General features: G+C 55.0%; 1 protein-coding gene across 1 annotated transcript in view; it reads right to left on the bottom strand.

The window, feature by feature from the left end:
- ABCA13 (ATP binding cassette subfamily A member 13) overlaps positions 1–17,657 on the bottom strand; it is a gene marked incomplete at both ends in the record, with an annotated part of 337,321 nt that overhangs the window by 142,018 nt on the left and 177,646 nt on the right. Inside the window, 3 exons of the mRNA XM_080818179.1 lie at positions 2,140–2,233; positions 13,555–13,785; positions 14,808–14,965. Of these exons, the coding sequence (XP_080674305.1) occupies positions 2,140–2,233; positions 13,555–13,785; positions 14,808–14,965 (483 nt within the window). The remainder of the gene's footprint in view (positions 1–2,139; positions 2,234–13,554; positions 13,786–14,807; positions 14,966–17,657) is intronic.

Genomic DNA, 17,657 nt, shown 5'->3' with positions numbered 1-17,657 from the left:
TTCACAACCCTGAGATCATGACCTGAGCCCAAACCAAGAGTCAGCCACTTAACCAACTCTGCCACCCAGGCACCCCAAAACATTAACTTCTAAATAAACTACCCACAAGGAAAATTCAGGCCCAGATGTCTTCACTGGTGAATTCTACCAAACATTTAAAGAATGAATTCTTCACAAACACTTGCAAAAAGTATAAGAGAAGGAAATACTTCTCAATTCATTTTTGGGGTGAGTTATACCATAATAGCAATGCCAGGCAAAGACATCAACAGAAAAGCAAAACCAACAGAATTATAGACCAATACTTGTTACAAATATAGACTCAAAAACCTCAACAAAATACTAACGAATGAAATCCATCAATCTATTAAAAGAATTATGTACCATGAAACCAAATGGAACTGGTCTGAATAAGCGAATGGAATGCTGCTTTAACATCTAAAAATCAATTCTTCCAATATATCACGTTAATAAAGAAGGCCGAAAAACCACACAATCATCTCAACAGATGCAGAAAAAAGGCATTTGGCAATTCTCACCACCCTCGCATGATAAAACCTCTCATCAAACCGAAATAAATATCCACAAGTTCATAAAAGGCATCTATGAAAAACCCACAGTTCACATCACACTTATTACAATTTCATCATAAAAGACTCTGGCAACTCCAGAAATCAAATTAGCCCAATCTTAAAAATGGATAAAAGATACAAAGAGACATTTCTCCCAAGAAGATGTGCAAACACCAGCTTACGAAAGGAGAGTCGACATCCTTAGCCATGAGGAGAGCGCAAGTCCAACCACAGTGAGCTAGCATCCCGCCCCACGGAGCTGTCTGCGGTCCAGAGCACAGGTGATCACAAGAGCTGGTGTGCGAGGACAGACACAGGAGGAGTGTCCTGCTAGAGGCATGTCAAGTGTGTGGCCCCTGGAGAGAACAGTGCGGCAGCCCATCCATCACACGGGTAAACATACGATCCAGCAACAACGCTCCTTGGCACCTACCCACCCAAAAATATATGCACAAAAGGCTTGCATGCAAGGGTGTCTGGATGGCTCAGTGGGTTAAGTGACCGTCTCTTGATTTCGGCTCAGGTCATGATCTCAGTCCTGGGACTGAGTCCCGCATCAGGCTCCCTGCTTACTGGGGAGCGTGCTTCTCCCTCTCCCTCTGCCTCTCTGCCCCTCTGCCCCTCCACCCCTCTGCTTGTGTGTGCACGCTCTCTCTCTCTGTCAAATAAACAGATAAATACCTTTTTAAAAAAGTTTAAAAACACAATGAGAAACCGGCAAACCAGTTATAATGCTTAAAATACTATTGTTTTGGGGCTTTTTGTTTTGTTTTGTTTTGTTTTGTTTTTTGAACCTGGGAGTACCAAGCTCTAGGAGACACGGGGCAAATGGAACTGTCACATGTTGCTGGGGAGAGTGTGACACAGCACACCTCTGACACAAAACCCCTAATGTATGTAATTTTTGTTGCTTCTCCCTGGCCCTGGGTGGCTGGTGGACTGGAGTCCCCCAAGGAGAACATGTGTTGCGTGGCCCGCCCGCCTCCAGAGGCCAGCTCAGCGCTCTGGGGCGTGTTACGCTGGATTAGCACTGGATTCGTTGGAACCGCTGCCACACACCCAGAAGCCAAACCCGGAGTCAGTCCGGTCTTCGGTGTCCATGAACGCGCTTGCCAGGAGACCTGGCCCTCAGCACCTCGGTCCGCACGGAGCTCCAGCATGGACAGAAGCTCCAGGAAGGCGAGGCTCACACCGGGAGTTTTCTCCATGTAAACCCACTCCCGGCAACGTGCCTGCACATCCTAGGCACCCCGAGAATGCAGGCTGGATTGGTTGGATTGGGGCGACGAAGGGAGGAAAGACGCACGCTTTTCAGGACTGATTTTGCATGCTAAGAAATTGCTAATGTAACACATTGGGTTCTGAAGAAGAGAGAAAGCCGCACGCTAAACCCACCACTGTTTCACACAAGGTAGAACGAAACCTCAGCTTTCTGCCCCTGAACTGTACCCTGTCTCTCCAGTCACCCTCTCCAGGCCTTTCTATCAGACCTTCACATGAGGGCTTTCGAGAGAAGGATGCTGACATTCTCCCCGCTGCAGAAATACAAACAATCCCATGTACTTACAGTAGCCAGGAGCACGCTCTGGAGGCTTCTGGTCCTGCAGCTCCAACTCGGCCCCCGGCTGCTTCTTGGAACCTTGCAAAAGCATCAGGAACACCTTTTGGAACATTAAAAAGAGAGCTTCATATTATTCATACTCATTTCCACAACACGTTGCATTTCCTGGCTTCGGTCACCCGACGAGGTGGTGATGACAATATACCCCACACTCACGCACACATCGTTCGCTTTTCATTGTGCTGGCCTGGCGCCAAGGCCACCCAGGTTATGGCAAACTGGTCGTAAGGCTGCTCACAGGGCACAGAGGAAGGAAAGCTGACCGTGGACCTCCGGGCACTCACGGGCAGAGGCCGGTCCAACCCAAAGGCAGGAGAAGGCGGAGCACAGCAGGTTCCGAGAATGTGTGCCCAGCACACCGTGAGTCTGGGGCTGGCTGCACCAGCATCCTAGACACTGGGTGGCCCAGCTTATTCAGCATGTGGGATGCCGTGCGTGAGAACCCCCACCAGACGCGTCTTTTCCATGGTGTGCCATGTCGCCCAGAGCGGTCCGTTTGCGTAACGGCTCGAGGTCCCTGTCCAGTGGGTGCTGGAAACCCCAATCCAGCTTCAGTGTGTTCAGAGCCGAGGACGGGGCCCCCCATCAGCGAGGGCAGTGAGATGCCATCTGAGCCAGGATGCCTATCCAAGCCCCAGAGCCACACCTGGAGGTTCAACAGGGTCCTTGGAGGCGTGAGAGGGCGTCCCTAACGTGACCTTGACAGGTGCGAGCGAGAGGCGGGCATTTCCTGCATGAAAACCCTGCAGCGACCACCGCCGTGGGCAAGGCTGGGGCGCGGGCTTGAGCGCGAGGCTCCTCGTGGCAGGTGGGACCGGCTCTGCACCTGTGGGCTGGGGACCCAGCGCCCAGAGCGTCACCTGCACGGTCTCCGGAGCAGGGGTGGCAACGACCAGTGGCTGAGGTTCAGCGGATGACAGCCGGCACCCACCCTGCCCTGTGGTGTCTGTAAACAGCACCCCCTCTGACTGTGCCACACGCTTATTTGAGGAAATAAGTACAAGGCGCTGACTGTCCCTGGGGGCCCGAAGGAGCCTCCAGCCCGCAGGGAAGACAGGGAGAGGGCAGCGGAGAGGAGAAGCAAGCGAGTAGGGCTGCAGGGAGAGACGCGTACCCCGTTCGGGACAGAATCCTGCTGACAGAGATCCCGAGGCCTGCCCGGGTCAAGGGCCAGGACGTTTCATGAGATCTGGTGTGCTCACTTGTATTCGTAAGATAACCCCTGGCGGATTCCCAGTAAGACCCCAAGGAGAAGAGGCAAGCCTCAAGGCCACGACGGGAACCACCACCACCAATAAAAATAATACTGATTAATAATTAATCGCAGCACGGCGCCAGGGTGTCCCCTGGGGAAAGCGATTCTGCCTCTCGGACTTAGTTTCCCCTTAGGATAAATGCTAATAATAAGACACAGGACAGAACTGTGGCAAGCAGGGAGTGCATTTTAGACAGAGCGGAAAGAACGTGCTCGCCCAAGGGAAGCTCCCGACGCCCGGTCCTGGGAGGAGACAAGCGGGAGGAGGAGGAGGAAGTGCGAAGCGGCAAGCCCAGGATGTGTTACCTCAATTAATTCGCAGCCCAACCAGTGACACCAGGACTGTTACCCCCACTTGCGAGGAGGGCCCTGAAGCCTCGCGTGAGAAGCGTTCAGCCAGGCCATTTATAAAGATTCTTATTTCGGGGTGACAGCATGGCTCAGTTGATGGCGCGTCCGACTTGATTTCGGCTCAGGTCACCACGTCAAGGTCGTGGGATCGAGCCCTGTGTCAGCCTTAGGGCTGAGCATTGAGTCTGCTTGAGTTTCTCCCTCTCCGTCTGCCCCTCCCCCTGCTCACCCCTGCTCTCTCTCCCAACAAATAAAAAAATCTTTTAAAAAATGGGCCGCGGACGCAAGTGGACGTCTCTCAGGAGAAGACGCGCAGACGGCCAACAGACACGTGAAAACACGGTCACCTTCTCTCGGCGTCAGGAAAATGCAAACCAAACCCACGACGGGAAACCAGCTGACCCCTGTCAGGACGGCTCTCATCCAAATGACAAGAAATAACAGGTGTCGGCGAGGATGTGGGGAAGAGGGAGCCCTCGTGCGCTCCGGGTGGGAACGCGGACCAGGGCAGACACTCGGGAAAACAGTGCGGAGGGGCCTCAAGGAATGAAAAACAGAATGACCCTGTGACCCGGCATCTGGGTGTTGATCCGACGGAAGTGAAAACACCACATCGAAGAGACAGCCGCTCCCCGTGTTTCAGCAGCCAAGACGCGAGTGAGCCGGAGGGCTGGGGTCCGTCCATGGATGAGCGGATACAGAAGAGGTGATATATGCGTGTGTACACACATGCACACATGCGTGCACACACACACACACACATACATGCATACACACACACACACACACACACACACACACACACTGGAATATTATGCAACCATAAAAAGGAAGGGACGTCTGTCGTTTGCAACAACGTGGATAAACCGTGCGGAGCGTTGTGCTGAATGAGGTAAGTCAGACAGAGAAAGAAAAATACCCGATGATCTCACCTACAGGTGGAATATTAAAAAGAAGAAAAGAAAGAAAGAAACAGAGATCAGACCCGCTGGTTGCTGGGGGAGCACAGAGGCCGACGTGGGTCTAGTGGGTCAAAAGACACAAACGCGCAGTTATGAGTCAGTCCCGGGGAGCTGGTGCACGGTGTGGAGACTCTGGTTGGCAGCACTGGGCTTTGCAGCTGAACGCTGCCGAGAGAGTCGGCTACGGAAGCTCTTTCCGGAAGAGCAAGAACCATGCGAGGTGAGGACGTGGGCGGGACCACGCGAGGTGAGGATGTGGCGGGACTGCGAACAGCCATCCGGACAACACAGGCACACACCAAATCATTACGTCGCACGCCCTAACCGCATACCACAGTGCATGTCAATAAAATGGGGGGGAAGAAACGAAATCTCAAGGACACTGGCCGGTGTGGAAATGACTTATAATGCAGCAGGAGCACAACTGCAGGGCCCAGCCTGTGGCATTTTCACTCTTTGTTCTCAAGGAGCGGCACGTGCAAAGGTTCCAGAATCTTCGTCTGGGGCTGATGCTTTCCCAGTCGAGGAGCGGTGTGGGGTGTGAGTCCTGACGGCAGCCCGAGGTCAGCTCCACGCGGAGTATGCCGTCAATCCCTCAGGCCGCGGGGCGAGGCCCAACCCCTCGTCACATCATCTCAGCCCCTAGACTCAAACTGCACTTAAAGTGTCAGTTTGATGGACTTTGTCCCGGAGATGCACAGCGCTGGCGGCATCCATGAGGCTGGCCGACTCTGCGGGACAGGGACGGCATCATCCCACGATGCGGGCACAGAAAAAATTCCCAAACTTCAGCCACAGCCTGACCTCAGCTGTGTGTTTTATCAGTTCCCCAGAAGAAAGTCTTTTAAGATGGTAAAACCCGTGGAGAGAGCTCCAGTGCTAAGGACTGTGAGGGTCACTGGCCAGTCCGGGCAGATCTGTCCCCCGACGCGGCTCGCGGAGCACGCAGCGGGATTTTGCCAATTTGGAGGATCTCGTATCCGTTCCCAATGGCTGTTGTAACAAATGACTGCAAACACCGGGTCTTCAAGCAGTGCCGATTTATCATCGATGGCTCTGGAAGTCGGAAGTCTATGGCGGACGTCCTGGGCTGGTTCCTTCCGTGCACCCCGAGAGGGAATGCACCTCTTGCCTTTTGCAGGTCCTGGTGGCGCCTACAGGCTCTGGTGCCCATGCTCTGGGCCCTGCATTCCATGCTCAAAGCTCATCACCCCAATCCCGGCCTCCGCGAAGACATCACCTCCCACCCGACACCTTCCTATGTCCTTCGGACAGGCACGTTTCTGATGACACCGCCCCACCCAGGATGACCTTGGCCTTCCCAGCACGAGATCTGTGCGGCTGATGAGCTCTGGTCTGGATTTTAAGGACACAGACCTCTTGGGGCCATCATCCGTCCCAGCACCAGACCCCACTCTGGTGCAACTCTGAAACAGGGACCCACGGCCCCTGGGTGGGGGAGAGACCAGGTTCCAAAGGCGGGTCTTTGAGCAGTGGTGTTCGAGCGGCTTCTGGAGATCGACCACGTGCAGGTGGATGGAGCAAACGAGGAGAGACCCTGAGAAATGGAAGGCACGTGTGTCCCAGTCAGAGAGAGAGGGACACATACGAAAAGGGGACGCTGGATGAACCCAGTGTGCCTGGCTGGGCCTTGGAGGGGCCGCATGGAGGGGAGCTCCTGGTTTTCAACGTGTGGAGACAAAAGAGCCGCGCACAGGGACTCCCCAGCTGCAGCCAGGACGGGAGCAGGGAGCAGTGGCGCCCCACGGTCAGGCCTGCACCTGACAGCCGGGCCCCTTGCAGGTGCGGGAATGCACCCCGTGTGCCCGGAGCACCCCCTCCCGGCAGAGAGCAAGAAGACACGCAGATGTCGTGGGGACACGTTAAAGATGCAAAACCAGCTTGGCCACATCCAGTAGGATTCCAGCGTCCAAGTGATTAGGATTGCGGCGGATCGCGGCTCAGTGCATAGGTTAAGAAGCCACGACTCCGTACGGATCCAGACAAATAAATGGGGTGAAGAGAACGTGCTCCGTTTCTGTGTAATGCCGACCAAGAAATGCAGAAGGAGTCACAGAAGGAGAGGACCCACCAGCTGGCAAATGTCAGGGTCCTAATGCACTCAGGTCGGGGACAGGGCAGGGGACCCGAACCAGCACCATGAGGAATGGGAACTGAATGAGTCTCCAGGCGCGTCCTCAAGAGACAATGAGAAATGAAGAGAAAAGGGAAATTAGCTGCACAGTGGAAACGCCGCGCAGGTGCCGTGGACCTGGCTGAGCCACGTTCTCACCGCTCCGCAGAGCAGACCGCCTCGCGCATCTCGGGCAGTCAGAAGCAAGAAGCCACCATGCCCCTCCTGTCACAGGGCAGCCCCCAAATGCAGAACCTGGTCTGTGAGGAGGACAAACCCACGTGGGGGTTCACGGTGCAGAAGGGCTGTTCTGGAATCTGCAGAGACACGGAGGTCACCAACCTCCCATAAACAGGCGTTCTTGCGAGTGACAGAGAGTAAGGAGACACCTGATGTGCCTTAGTCGTGACCCCAGACCGGATGCTTCTGCTCCCTGGGACACGAGAGGCACAATCGAAACCAGAAAGCGAAGACTCTACAGAAATCCTTGGTTCCTAGAAATTGCCGTCCCCCTCTGTGGGATGCGGGCATCTGAGCTCATGCACCCAAGGGACTGACATCCAGAACTTTCTTGACGGAGGCACAAAGGGAACCCACTACACAGGATGTACCAGGCTGGATGGGAAGAAACGGCCCATCTCACACAGGCAGGCTCTGCTTTCTAGATTACTGAACACGTCACAATTATTAAAAATGTACGGCAATGTTTATAATTGGGGAGGCTCTGGATAATTGGGGTGGGCAGGAGACACATGGGAAATCTTTGTACCTTCTCCTCCGTATTGCAGTGAACCTAAAACTGCTCTAAAATGTAGTCTATATATATATATATGTATATATACATATATATATACCACTAAAAATCTAAAATTCACTCCATTTACATGACATGGAAAGATTTTGCCCTGGCTTCAGAGCCGGCTCTGCATGTACTTCTGGTGCACAGCCGGCGGGCGGGCGGGGGTCTCCAGATCTCCCTGGCCCCCCAACCACACCAAGGAAGGTTGGCTCCATGCACTGGGACACACATGGTGACCACACCATCAGGTTTTTACGTCTCAGCCTCCCTGGCTTGGGAGCCCCTCTAGGGGCCCTGAATCACAAGGACATTTACTGGGGTTTAAAAAGAAACCTGCACTCTAGCTGCAGAGGCGGGGGTGTCCCCGGCAGGCCCTGTGCACCTGCTGCCGTGTCGTCAGGGAACACACAGGGGGACAAAGGGGGAGCACAGGCCACGTGCCCACAGCTATGCTCACTGCGGATCGATCACAGACAAGACAAGAAAGTCAATCACGGCCGGTGTAAAAAGACAAAATTGGCTGAGATAGATACTTTATAGACTCCATCAAACAAAAGAAAATTTTTCAATGGCTTAATCATGTTTCCAATTTAAGACACCTTTGTCAAAGAAGTCTGAAGCCTCTAATATTATATTTTGCTAAGTCTGTATTTCACATCTTTGTTTATGGTTGCTCTTAAGATGGAGAGCGTCTTTCTGAGCGTCTGTGCGTGCACGAGAGAAGAGCAAGCCGTGCGAGCGCGGACCAACCAGCGCCTGTTCAGTATCTCTCACGCACAGAGCATGTACGGAACGTAGCAGCCGGGAATGACTGCAAGAAACGGAGAAGCACGACGGAAATCTCCCAAGGGATTAGCAGGAGGCTCTTCGCTTCTTATTGGGCTTGTTTTGGGGTGATTAGCACCAAGGACAAGGGATGGGGGAATCTGGAGAAAGAAAAAGAAAAAGCAGGTTGCCGAGAAGCAAGTTGAAGGGAGGGATTATTCCCTGAAGAAGGGGTAAGGACGGAATCTCTCCGTATTTTGTAGGTGCTGATGGTCCCGTGACCCCACACCTCTGCTAAAATCTACTGAGTGGATTTCATGGTACCACAATTACATCAATAAAGGATTTTTTTTTAAAGGGGGCAAAGATGAGGATGATTAAGAAATTTACCAAAGGGGCATTAATGGGTATAAGTAAGAATATTTTGGAGGAGAAAGGCAAACACAGATAAGAAATAGGGATATTTAAGGAATTAGCATCCAAAGAATTTCCAGGGGGCACCTGACCGGTTCACTAGGTAGAGCCTGTGACTCCTGTCAAGGTTGTGAGTTCAAGCCCCACGCTGGATGCAGAGATGACTTCAAAATAAAATCTTTTTTAAAAAAGAATTTTCAGGACGCCTCAGTGGCTCAGTCGGTGAAGCGTCTGCCTTCAGCTCAGGGCATGATCCCAGGGTCCTGGGATAGAACCCCACATCGGGCTCCCGGCTCAGCAAAGAGTCTGCTTTCCCTCAGCCCCTCCCCGCCCCTGTCATGATACCACGTGCACGTGCTCACTTTCTCTCTCTCTTTCTGGCAAAAATAAATAGATAAAATCTAAACGACAACAACAAAAGAATTTTCAGAACTTACGCCATGACGACGCATTGCCACAACATTAAAAATCTAGAAGGACTAAAATACAGAAATGCTTAATTTCTGATTATACCAACGCACGTGTATTCTGGATTAAAATAGCAGTACTCGAGTGATACTGAGAAGTCCTCACGTTTGCATGATTCCTTGCTGTTTGTGATCTGCCTCAGAATTATCGTGTTATCAGATCCCAACAGACACAGTGTGGGAAAGTTAGGAGGAATTTCTATGTCCTCGATGAGAAAGAGTGGCACTGTAGCCCAAGGGACCGTCCGGCTTCACCCTGACTGTAGTGGCCAGATCTCAGCCCACCCACACCTGGCCAGCTCCCCCAGCCCCGGCGGCCCCCCTGCACTCAGCCCCTGCAGGAGGACCTCGATGCTGGAACCCGGTCACAGCGGAAGGCAGGTGGCCGCTGGAGGAGTAGTTATGGGGAAAATCGACACTACTTAAGATCAGTATCTGAGCTGGGCAGCTCCTATTAAACAGAGGCAAATGCAGAGACATTTCGAATCAGACTGAAGATCGTGACCCTGCTCGCCCAGCACATCACTGTAAAAGGATCCTCTCTCCAGGGAGGAGGGGGTCCCCACACAAAGCCAGCTCCCAGACCCAGAGCTGCCCACGGCACGGAGGACCCAGGGAGCCCCCATCTGGAAGGGTGCAGGAGCACCAGTCAGCACCACCCAGCCCCGGGGACCCTTCTGGGCAGCTCCCGGACATTTCGTGGCATCCCTTCAGGCTGCCCCAGGAGCCCGCCCCATCAGCCTCACCTGTGGCTCCTGGTGGCTCCCAGGGACACACTCGGCCGATGGTTTGGAGTTGGGAGTCCAACCCGGGGGCTTTGCACCTGGGCACCGGGACCCCTGGATTCATCCAGAGCCCCTGAAGCCTGCCCCTCGGGGTAGGCATCACCACCCTGGGAATAGCAACCACAGAGCCCTAGTTTCCGCTTCCACTAAACCCTGTCAGAAATTAAGCATTCCTGACGTTGAAGGCGTGGGTGACCTCCAGTGTCCTGCATCAGCCAGGCTGGCCGCGGTCGACCCTGACAGAGGTCACCTCACTGGCCCTCAGGCTCAGCAGCCTTCTGTGGCCCCTGCGAGTCAATGTCCCATTGCTTTGTCCGGCTTCTACTAAAATAACACGCATAAAGGAGATGAGTGGCTTAAAAAAGATTCTGACAGATAAAAGGAGCGATACAAGCATACAACAATGAGGAGAAGGCAGAGCTGACACCTTTCCTGGCCCAGAAGTTTCTTTGACTTAATCCAAGGCAGTGGCTGGAAATCCAACCAGACCGGATCTGATCGTTTGGCAGAAAGGAAGGAGGGAGTGTGGGTGAGAGGGGGGAGGGGTGGGGAAGAGAGAGAGGAAGGGGTGGGGGGAGGAAGGGAGGGATGAGAGGAGGAAGGAGAGAGAGAGGGAGGCGAGAGGGGAGGGAGGGGTGAGAAGAAGGGAGGGCTAAGATGGGGGAGGGAGGGGTGAAGGGGGAGTGGTAAGAGGAAGGAGGAAGGAGGGGGGGAAAGGGAGAGAGGGAGGGGTAAGGGGAAGGAGGGAAGGAGGAAGAGGGAGGCGTGAGGGGAGAGAAGCAGGGAAGAGAGGGAAGGAGAGATGGGGGGGAGATGGAGGGGTGAGGGGAGGAGGGAGGCAGGGAGGGGAGAGGGAGGGAGGGAAAGAATATGTAGGCATCTTGCATGCACTGTAATCACTAATGCGCCTCTCCATAACCCTACGCTTGCCCTGAATTACCGATTGCGTAATGGTTAACAAAGGATTTAAACGCTGAGCATCCACACGGAACGCGAAGACCCCCTCGCCGTGCCGGACTGTGCTTCAATTCATGCCTAATTCACACACCAGTTAAGCCCAGCCACAAAATTTCGCTCTACCTGAGGACACTACCGCAGGGACTCCTCCGCTCGCCTGCTTCGTGGGCAGCAGACCACACGTCGCGTCCACGGGGCGCACGCTCGCACTTCCTGCCACGCGTGTGTGTTGGGGAGCAGGCAAGTGTAAAATGCCGAAGGTGAATGCTCGTTATTATATCGATAAGTGTGTTTGGTCCAAATTGCCCCCTATTCCCTCAGGCAGCCCGACCCTCTTCTCGGGGTAGCGAACCACATGGGCCATGGGCGCGCTCAGCCGGTGCGAGCACGTGCAGAAACGGGGGCGCCTGCGGACACGGACAGAGGCCGCCCCTCAGCAAGTCTGGGCTTCACCGGCAACAGCCTTGCCTCACAGTGCAAAGGAAATTATTTTCTATAAATCTCCCCTTTCTCATGCATGGCTTCCTTTCCTATTTTACTAAGAAAATAAAAGCAATTAGAAAAGGCCAAAAAAAATTATTTCTTTTTCCTTTTCAAATAACCCAAACTGGCAACATAGCTCTCAAAGTCGGCGTCTCTCTGTCTGCAGGGAAATGGTGATTCCCAAGTCCCCGCTCATCGCGGTTGCCAGCTGGCTTGTACAGTAGCTGGCTTGTCATCCAGGGTCCAAAAGATGGTGACACCCGGGGTGTGGCATCGCCCCGTCTGAGCCCCCGATTACTGGGCTGCCTTATGGTGCTTTGCACTCACGTCCGTCGGGCACACCAGACGCGCCCTGCCTCACCCCATCGGGGGACAGGGCCTTGGGAAACTCGCCTGCCTCCTGCTGTTCCCCGGAGGCCCTGGCGTCTGCCCCAAGTCCCCACAGAAGATGCGACTTTGCTTCACTATCACTCCAAAGCCATGACAACGATTTCACACCCCGTGTTTCCTTGGGCAGGAGGAATCTTTACCGTTCTGGCGGGCTCACTGCAAACATTAGGATGTATTATGTGTTATTGTCAGTGCACGGAATAAGCAAGTAAAACATTCTAATTACTTCATTTCAAAGATCAAAAACCCAAAGCTCTCGTGAGTTGAGTGATTTATCCAAGGCCCTAGGCACTGGAAGGGAGACGGATTTGAATTAGCACCGGCTGGGGCAGTGCTCACGTCTTTTCCACTACAATGTTCTCTCCGAAGCTGGACATATCTTTAGAAGTGTCCTGCTCACGGTTCATTCAGAAAGTATTTATTAGGCAAACACTGGTGTGGGGCATCGCGCTGGGCGCCATGGGGTGCAGGAGAGCCAAATAGACACACAGCACCTCCTGCAAAGTCATGGGCGCGTTCGGGGACCCTACCTCGTTGCCGCTGATGAGCTGTGGATTTAGGGTAAAGAAGCCAGCCTCTCTGAGCCTCACCCTTAATATGGGAAAAATAACAAGGGACAGTGTTCGCATTTAAATAGTTTGGAATATAGCAGATCTTGTTATGTTTTACAACCTTTCATGACCATTTTATTCCAGACCAAAGCTATGGGCAGCATCTACTTGGAACGATGCTGATTCGCATGCACACGGCTGTTTCTCCTCTCACGAGGCTAACCCAGGGATGCGCCTCCAGCCCCCGAATTCATCCAAATACAGCCCAAAGATCAGACTCGGACACTCTGAAAGTCGTGATACTTTAATTCTCATGTAAGGTTTCTAATACTCTTTCAGATTCTGTGCCAACTACGAATTACAAAGCTCACCGCCCCTGGAACTAGTCCGGACCCATAAAGAGACGGGGTCCAAGATCCCTTCCAGATCGTTAAATCTTAGTCTGTGTCACTGGATCTTTATGTTTCGTTTAGAGAGAAAGAGAGAGAGGGAGAGGGAGAGAGTGTGTTCGGGTGATGGGGACAGAGAGAGAGAGAGAGAAAGTCCTAAGCAGGCTCCACACTCCACCTGGAGGCCAACGCGGGGCTCGATCCCACGACCCTGAGATCACGACCTGAGCTGAAATCAAGAATCGGACCTTTAACCGACTGAGCCACCCAGGTGCCCCAGCGTCACTGGATTTTTATTCTAAATCTGTAGCACTTTCTATAATAACAATTTAAACTTAGAACTCGACTCAAGCTCGGCCGACCCCGAGGCCCCCAAACAAGGTTTGCCTTTGGTTCAGTTACACCCGTGGCCACTCCTCCAGGAGGGAATGCCCGGCCCTGCCTCCCACTGGCCTCACGCTGCTGAGAAACCACACCGAGACGGGATGTCACCCGGCTCAGACCCAAGAGACAGGGCGGGGCGGGGGTGGGATGTGCGGTGTGGGGCTCGAGGAGAGCCTGGAAGTAGTAAAAACGGCCGCGTCCTCCCTCACGCGCCTCCCCGCGGCCTCGCCCGCACCGGGGCGCCGAGCAGTTCTCGAAGGCGCGCTCGAGCCTACCTCCTCCAGCGTGGTGTCCGAGATGCCGAAGCCCGTCGCGCGCAGACTGTGCAGGTTCTGCTCCAGGGCCTGGAAGAGCCCTTTGAAGCCGGCTCGGTCCGCGTCCCGGGGAAGGCCGTAGACCAGCTCCCCGCCGCTGCTGTCTTTGAGGAAAGCTTGCGGGACGTAGGTCTGTATCAGAGACGTGGCTCGGGCGATGTCCTTCGGGTCATCGGCCTCCAGAACAGAAGGCTGTCCCAAAAAGGAAGGAGGAGCCTTAGTCCCAAAGCACCAAGTTTCGGTCATCCGATTTCACACGCGAAATTCCAGTGCGAAGCAGCGAAAGGGAGAGAGACGTATCACTTGAGCCAACAGCACGTCAAGGATACGTTGAATGTTTCCGACGGAGCCTCCCGCGCCCGTCTTGCTGTTGGTTCCCAGGCGCGACGGGCAGGCCCGGGGAGGGCTGCACTCACACACACTCGCCGCTCCTGGGGAGAATCCCTTCTGGACTACAGGACACGGGGCTGGGTGTTCTTAAAGGGGGGACAAGGGTCCCCCACCCACAGAGGGAAGGAACCACTGTGGGACAGTGAGATACTCACCCCAAGTCAGAGAGGAAGCTTGACTCAGGGCCCACACCCCCTGGACCCCAAGCCCAGAGCCACCCCTGCCCACCCCGTGCTGACGGGACCTCTGACATGCGCCTTTTACCCCACTCATCCCGGGCTGCTTTCGCGGAAAGCTTTAGCCTCCTAGATGGGCCCTCGCTGTCAGAAAAACACTTCTGGAGCACCTGGCCCATGATGCTGCCTGGCCAGACCCGGGATGGGCTGTTACCTGTCAGGGACTTCTGACCCCAGTCTGGTTCCTCTCGGTCACGATGCACTGTGGTCACAGGGGCTCACGGCCCCACTCAGCCCAGGAATATTCATTGCACATCCCAGCTGCTGTGCCCAGAGGCTCTGGCTCAATTACCGACTCTCTTTCTAGCCCACCCCTCACCAGTGACTCTGTCCGGGGCCACCAGTGACTCTGCGCGCAGCTCAGCCTCCCCCGTCCCTACCCACCGGGAGCCCCGCGGCCGCCCTCCCCCAGCCCTGCCTCGCCAGCCGCCGAGCCCACCGCAGACACCACCGTCACCACATCCTGCCTCCTTCCTGCTCCAGTTCCCCGTTCCTGCACCTGTCCCGGGCCTCCTTTTGGATTCCGGGAGCGTCGAGGACCAGACTGGATGCAGAATCAGCACTTGCCGCTTTGCTCCAGCTTCCTACCTGTTTGGTGAGGGTCAGGCTGAGCCCCTGGCCATAGGCCTCGGTCAGGCAGAAGGGGGGCGCACAGCAGCGCAGCCGGCCCTGCTCCAAGAAGGCCACGCGGTCACTGAGCGCCTCTGCCTCGTCCAGGTGGTGGGTCGTGAAGATGACCGTCCGACCTGCATCCCGACACAGCGGGGTCAGAGCTGGCACCGTGATCACCTTGGCGGGGGGGGGGCGCGGGGGGGGAGCGGGGCCCAGAGACAATTCAAAGACCACCGCTGATTTTTACGACCAAAAAAATAGAGACGCAGACCGGAGGGGATGCTTCTTCCTCTGCGGGGGCCCTGGGGGTTTTGATGCTGTTTTTACAAATCCTCCATCCCCTGGTGAGTCACAGGGGCCAGAAACATGCACAGAGGGTGACACAGAGGGGCCCATGTCTGGCCGCCCCCGCTGCGCTCACAGGCACACCCCTGCAAGGCCGTGGAGGAAAATTTTTTTAAAAGGCTGGGAGGGCGTCTCTGTCTCTCCTCTGATACTCAGGCCCCACCACGGGTCTTCAGAGGATAATCCCGCAGCCACTTATGGGGAACGCTATATTTATTCCACCGAAGTGGCCACTATATTTGATTAAGGCGGGCCAAGTGGCCAGTCTGCGCTGAATTCCTCCAGGGTCTGGGATGATGTGACCACGCACACTCACCCACCACACGTGACAGGAGAGGAGCGGCCACCCTGACTGCAGACAGTGGGCTTGGGACATGGGCAGGGGGCCGCCTGCGGGCAGGTGGGGACGTGAGCCAGGGGACACCCCAGGAACAGACTTTACGGAGCCCAGGGGCCACCTTTTGCAGAAACAATTGTTGTTTTTGATCTTTTACTTTATATTTATTTATTTGATAGAAAGAAAGTGAGCACAAGCAGGGGAGTGGCAGGCAGAGAGAGAGGGGGAGGCAGGCTCCCAGCTGAGCAGGGAGCCCGATGCGGGGCTGGATCCCAGGACCCTGAGATCATGACCTGAGCCGAAGGCAGATGCTTAATGGACTGAGCCACCCAGGTGCCCCTCTTGTCTATTTTAGCAGCAGTAACAATAAAGTGTCATTGACCGAACCCCCAGCTGTCCATACTGAGCCCCACCCTTCTGTACACAGTACATCTCCTCCTCCCAAAATCCCACAAGCGAGAACCCTGATGTCCGAGGAATAGGATCATTTCTCCAGGGTCAGGCAGGCGTGGACAACGGGAGCGTGAGCAGAATCGCTAGTTGTGCGCTAGTTTGTTCCGGCATCTTTCCCTTCCTGACCTCTTCCAAGCGAGCCCCGTCCCACTCAAGCGCTCAGCGCCATGCATCGCAGGAGGGAGGGAACGGCGGATCAGATCCCAGGTACCCTGAGCCCCGGGTGCACCGCGTTGCCCACACGGGGCCGTCCCGCCCAGCAGGGAGAGATTCTGTCCAGCCCGCAGATCCGCATCCCAAACACCGGCAGGTCTGGGGCTCTGTCCAGGACCAGCCACACATCCTGACTCTTGAGAATTGATTTCCTTGTGGTCCCACCTATGTCATCTGCTCACGTCTCACTGACTGGCCCTCCGAACGCCAAAAGCACGACTCACCGACCAAGGACAGGGAGAAAACAAGGAAGTGTAACACCAGAATCTGAAGACAGCGGTCTGTGTCTGAGAATCGCATCGCGTCGGGTTTGCTGTCGGAAGACACTGTTATTCTCAAGACTCAGTGTTCTGACCACCGAGCCTGGAAGAGTGATCTCTGGTTTTGAAAACCAACGAGAGCAGCAGGCTGGGTACGGAATGCGCGGGGGGGACCGCGGGCTCAGAAACAACGGAAGCACGTGCTGGTCTGCTTCCCGCCTGTCTTCTTTACCAGCCCCACCCGGGAGGGCCCAGAAACTATTCAGTGCAGGTTGAATTAGCTTCATCTCTGTTTCCTCTATCCCGCCAGTGGGGCTCAGGGTCCCATACACAGAAGGCTCGGGGCTCCCCATTCTGTGACTTCTCTCCCCTATGGGCACCTAAGCAAGTGGAGAAGGGAGGGCTCTGCGATCTCACAGCAATGAGTAAGGACCAGGATGTCCGACGCTGCGGTCAGCATCCTGTGATCTTGGGGTGATGACCTTCCTAGTTTAGGTAGAGCCTCATAGGGGTCAGGTCACGGCACGGAGCACCCCTGCTCCCTGGGCCTCACCTGGGTCCGGCTGGCTGCTGGCCCTGAGCCTTTGTCCTGGCTTCCCTGGTAGACCCCACGCCCTGCTCCGTGCCCACGCCCAGGGCCCACAAATGTGTGGGACACCAACTCTGGGTGCCTGCCTGGGCTCTGGCGCCCTGCTTGGCCTCAGGGACCATGGCAAGGTTGCATGAGGTCCCATGAGCCCATGCCATGGACACAGCCTTGCTTTGCTGGTGTAACGGCTCCCCCCTCTCAGGCCAACGCCCAGAAAGGAACAGAAGGTCACAGCGGCTGGCTCGGATTTCCTGCTCCCTGCTGTCTTCCGGGCCTGCACCCCCCATGTTCCTGGGACAGAAGGGAACACGATGGCTTTTTCATGTTTCCTCAGTGTCGTCCTCCTCCCTGATCCCAGCCTTATGACAATGCATAAGGGACAGACAAGGCATCTCTTCTTCCTCAGGACAAAGATGATGGCCTGAGTCCTCTGGGCACGGCCCTCTGAATGCTAAGAAACACGGGGTGTCTTTCTGGCTCTTTGTCTTTGTATGTCTCACGTGGCAAGTCCTCATCTCCCCAGGGACACAGAGGCTCCAGATGGGGTCAGAAGATTCCACACGCAAAGGTAAGAGAGAAAAAGCAGAACAGTTTCTCAAGAGTTGGTGGTGACCAGTCCATTTCCCTCC

This window comes from Martes martes (assembly GCF_963455335.1).
Source record: "Martes martes genome assembly, chromosome: 11".
In the NCBI taxonomy this organism is placed as follows: Eukaryota; Metazoa; Chordata; class Mammalia; order Carnivora; family Mustelidae; genus Martes; species Martes martes.
The sequence above is the reverse complement of the archived record's forward strand: the minus strand, read 5'-3'. Positions and strand labels throughout refer to the sequence as shown.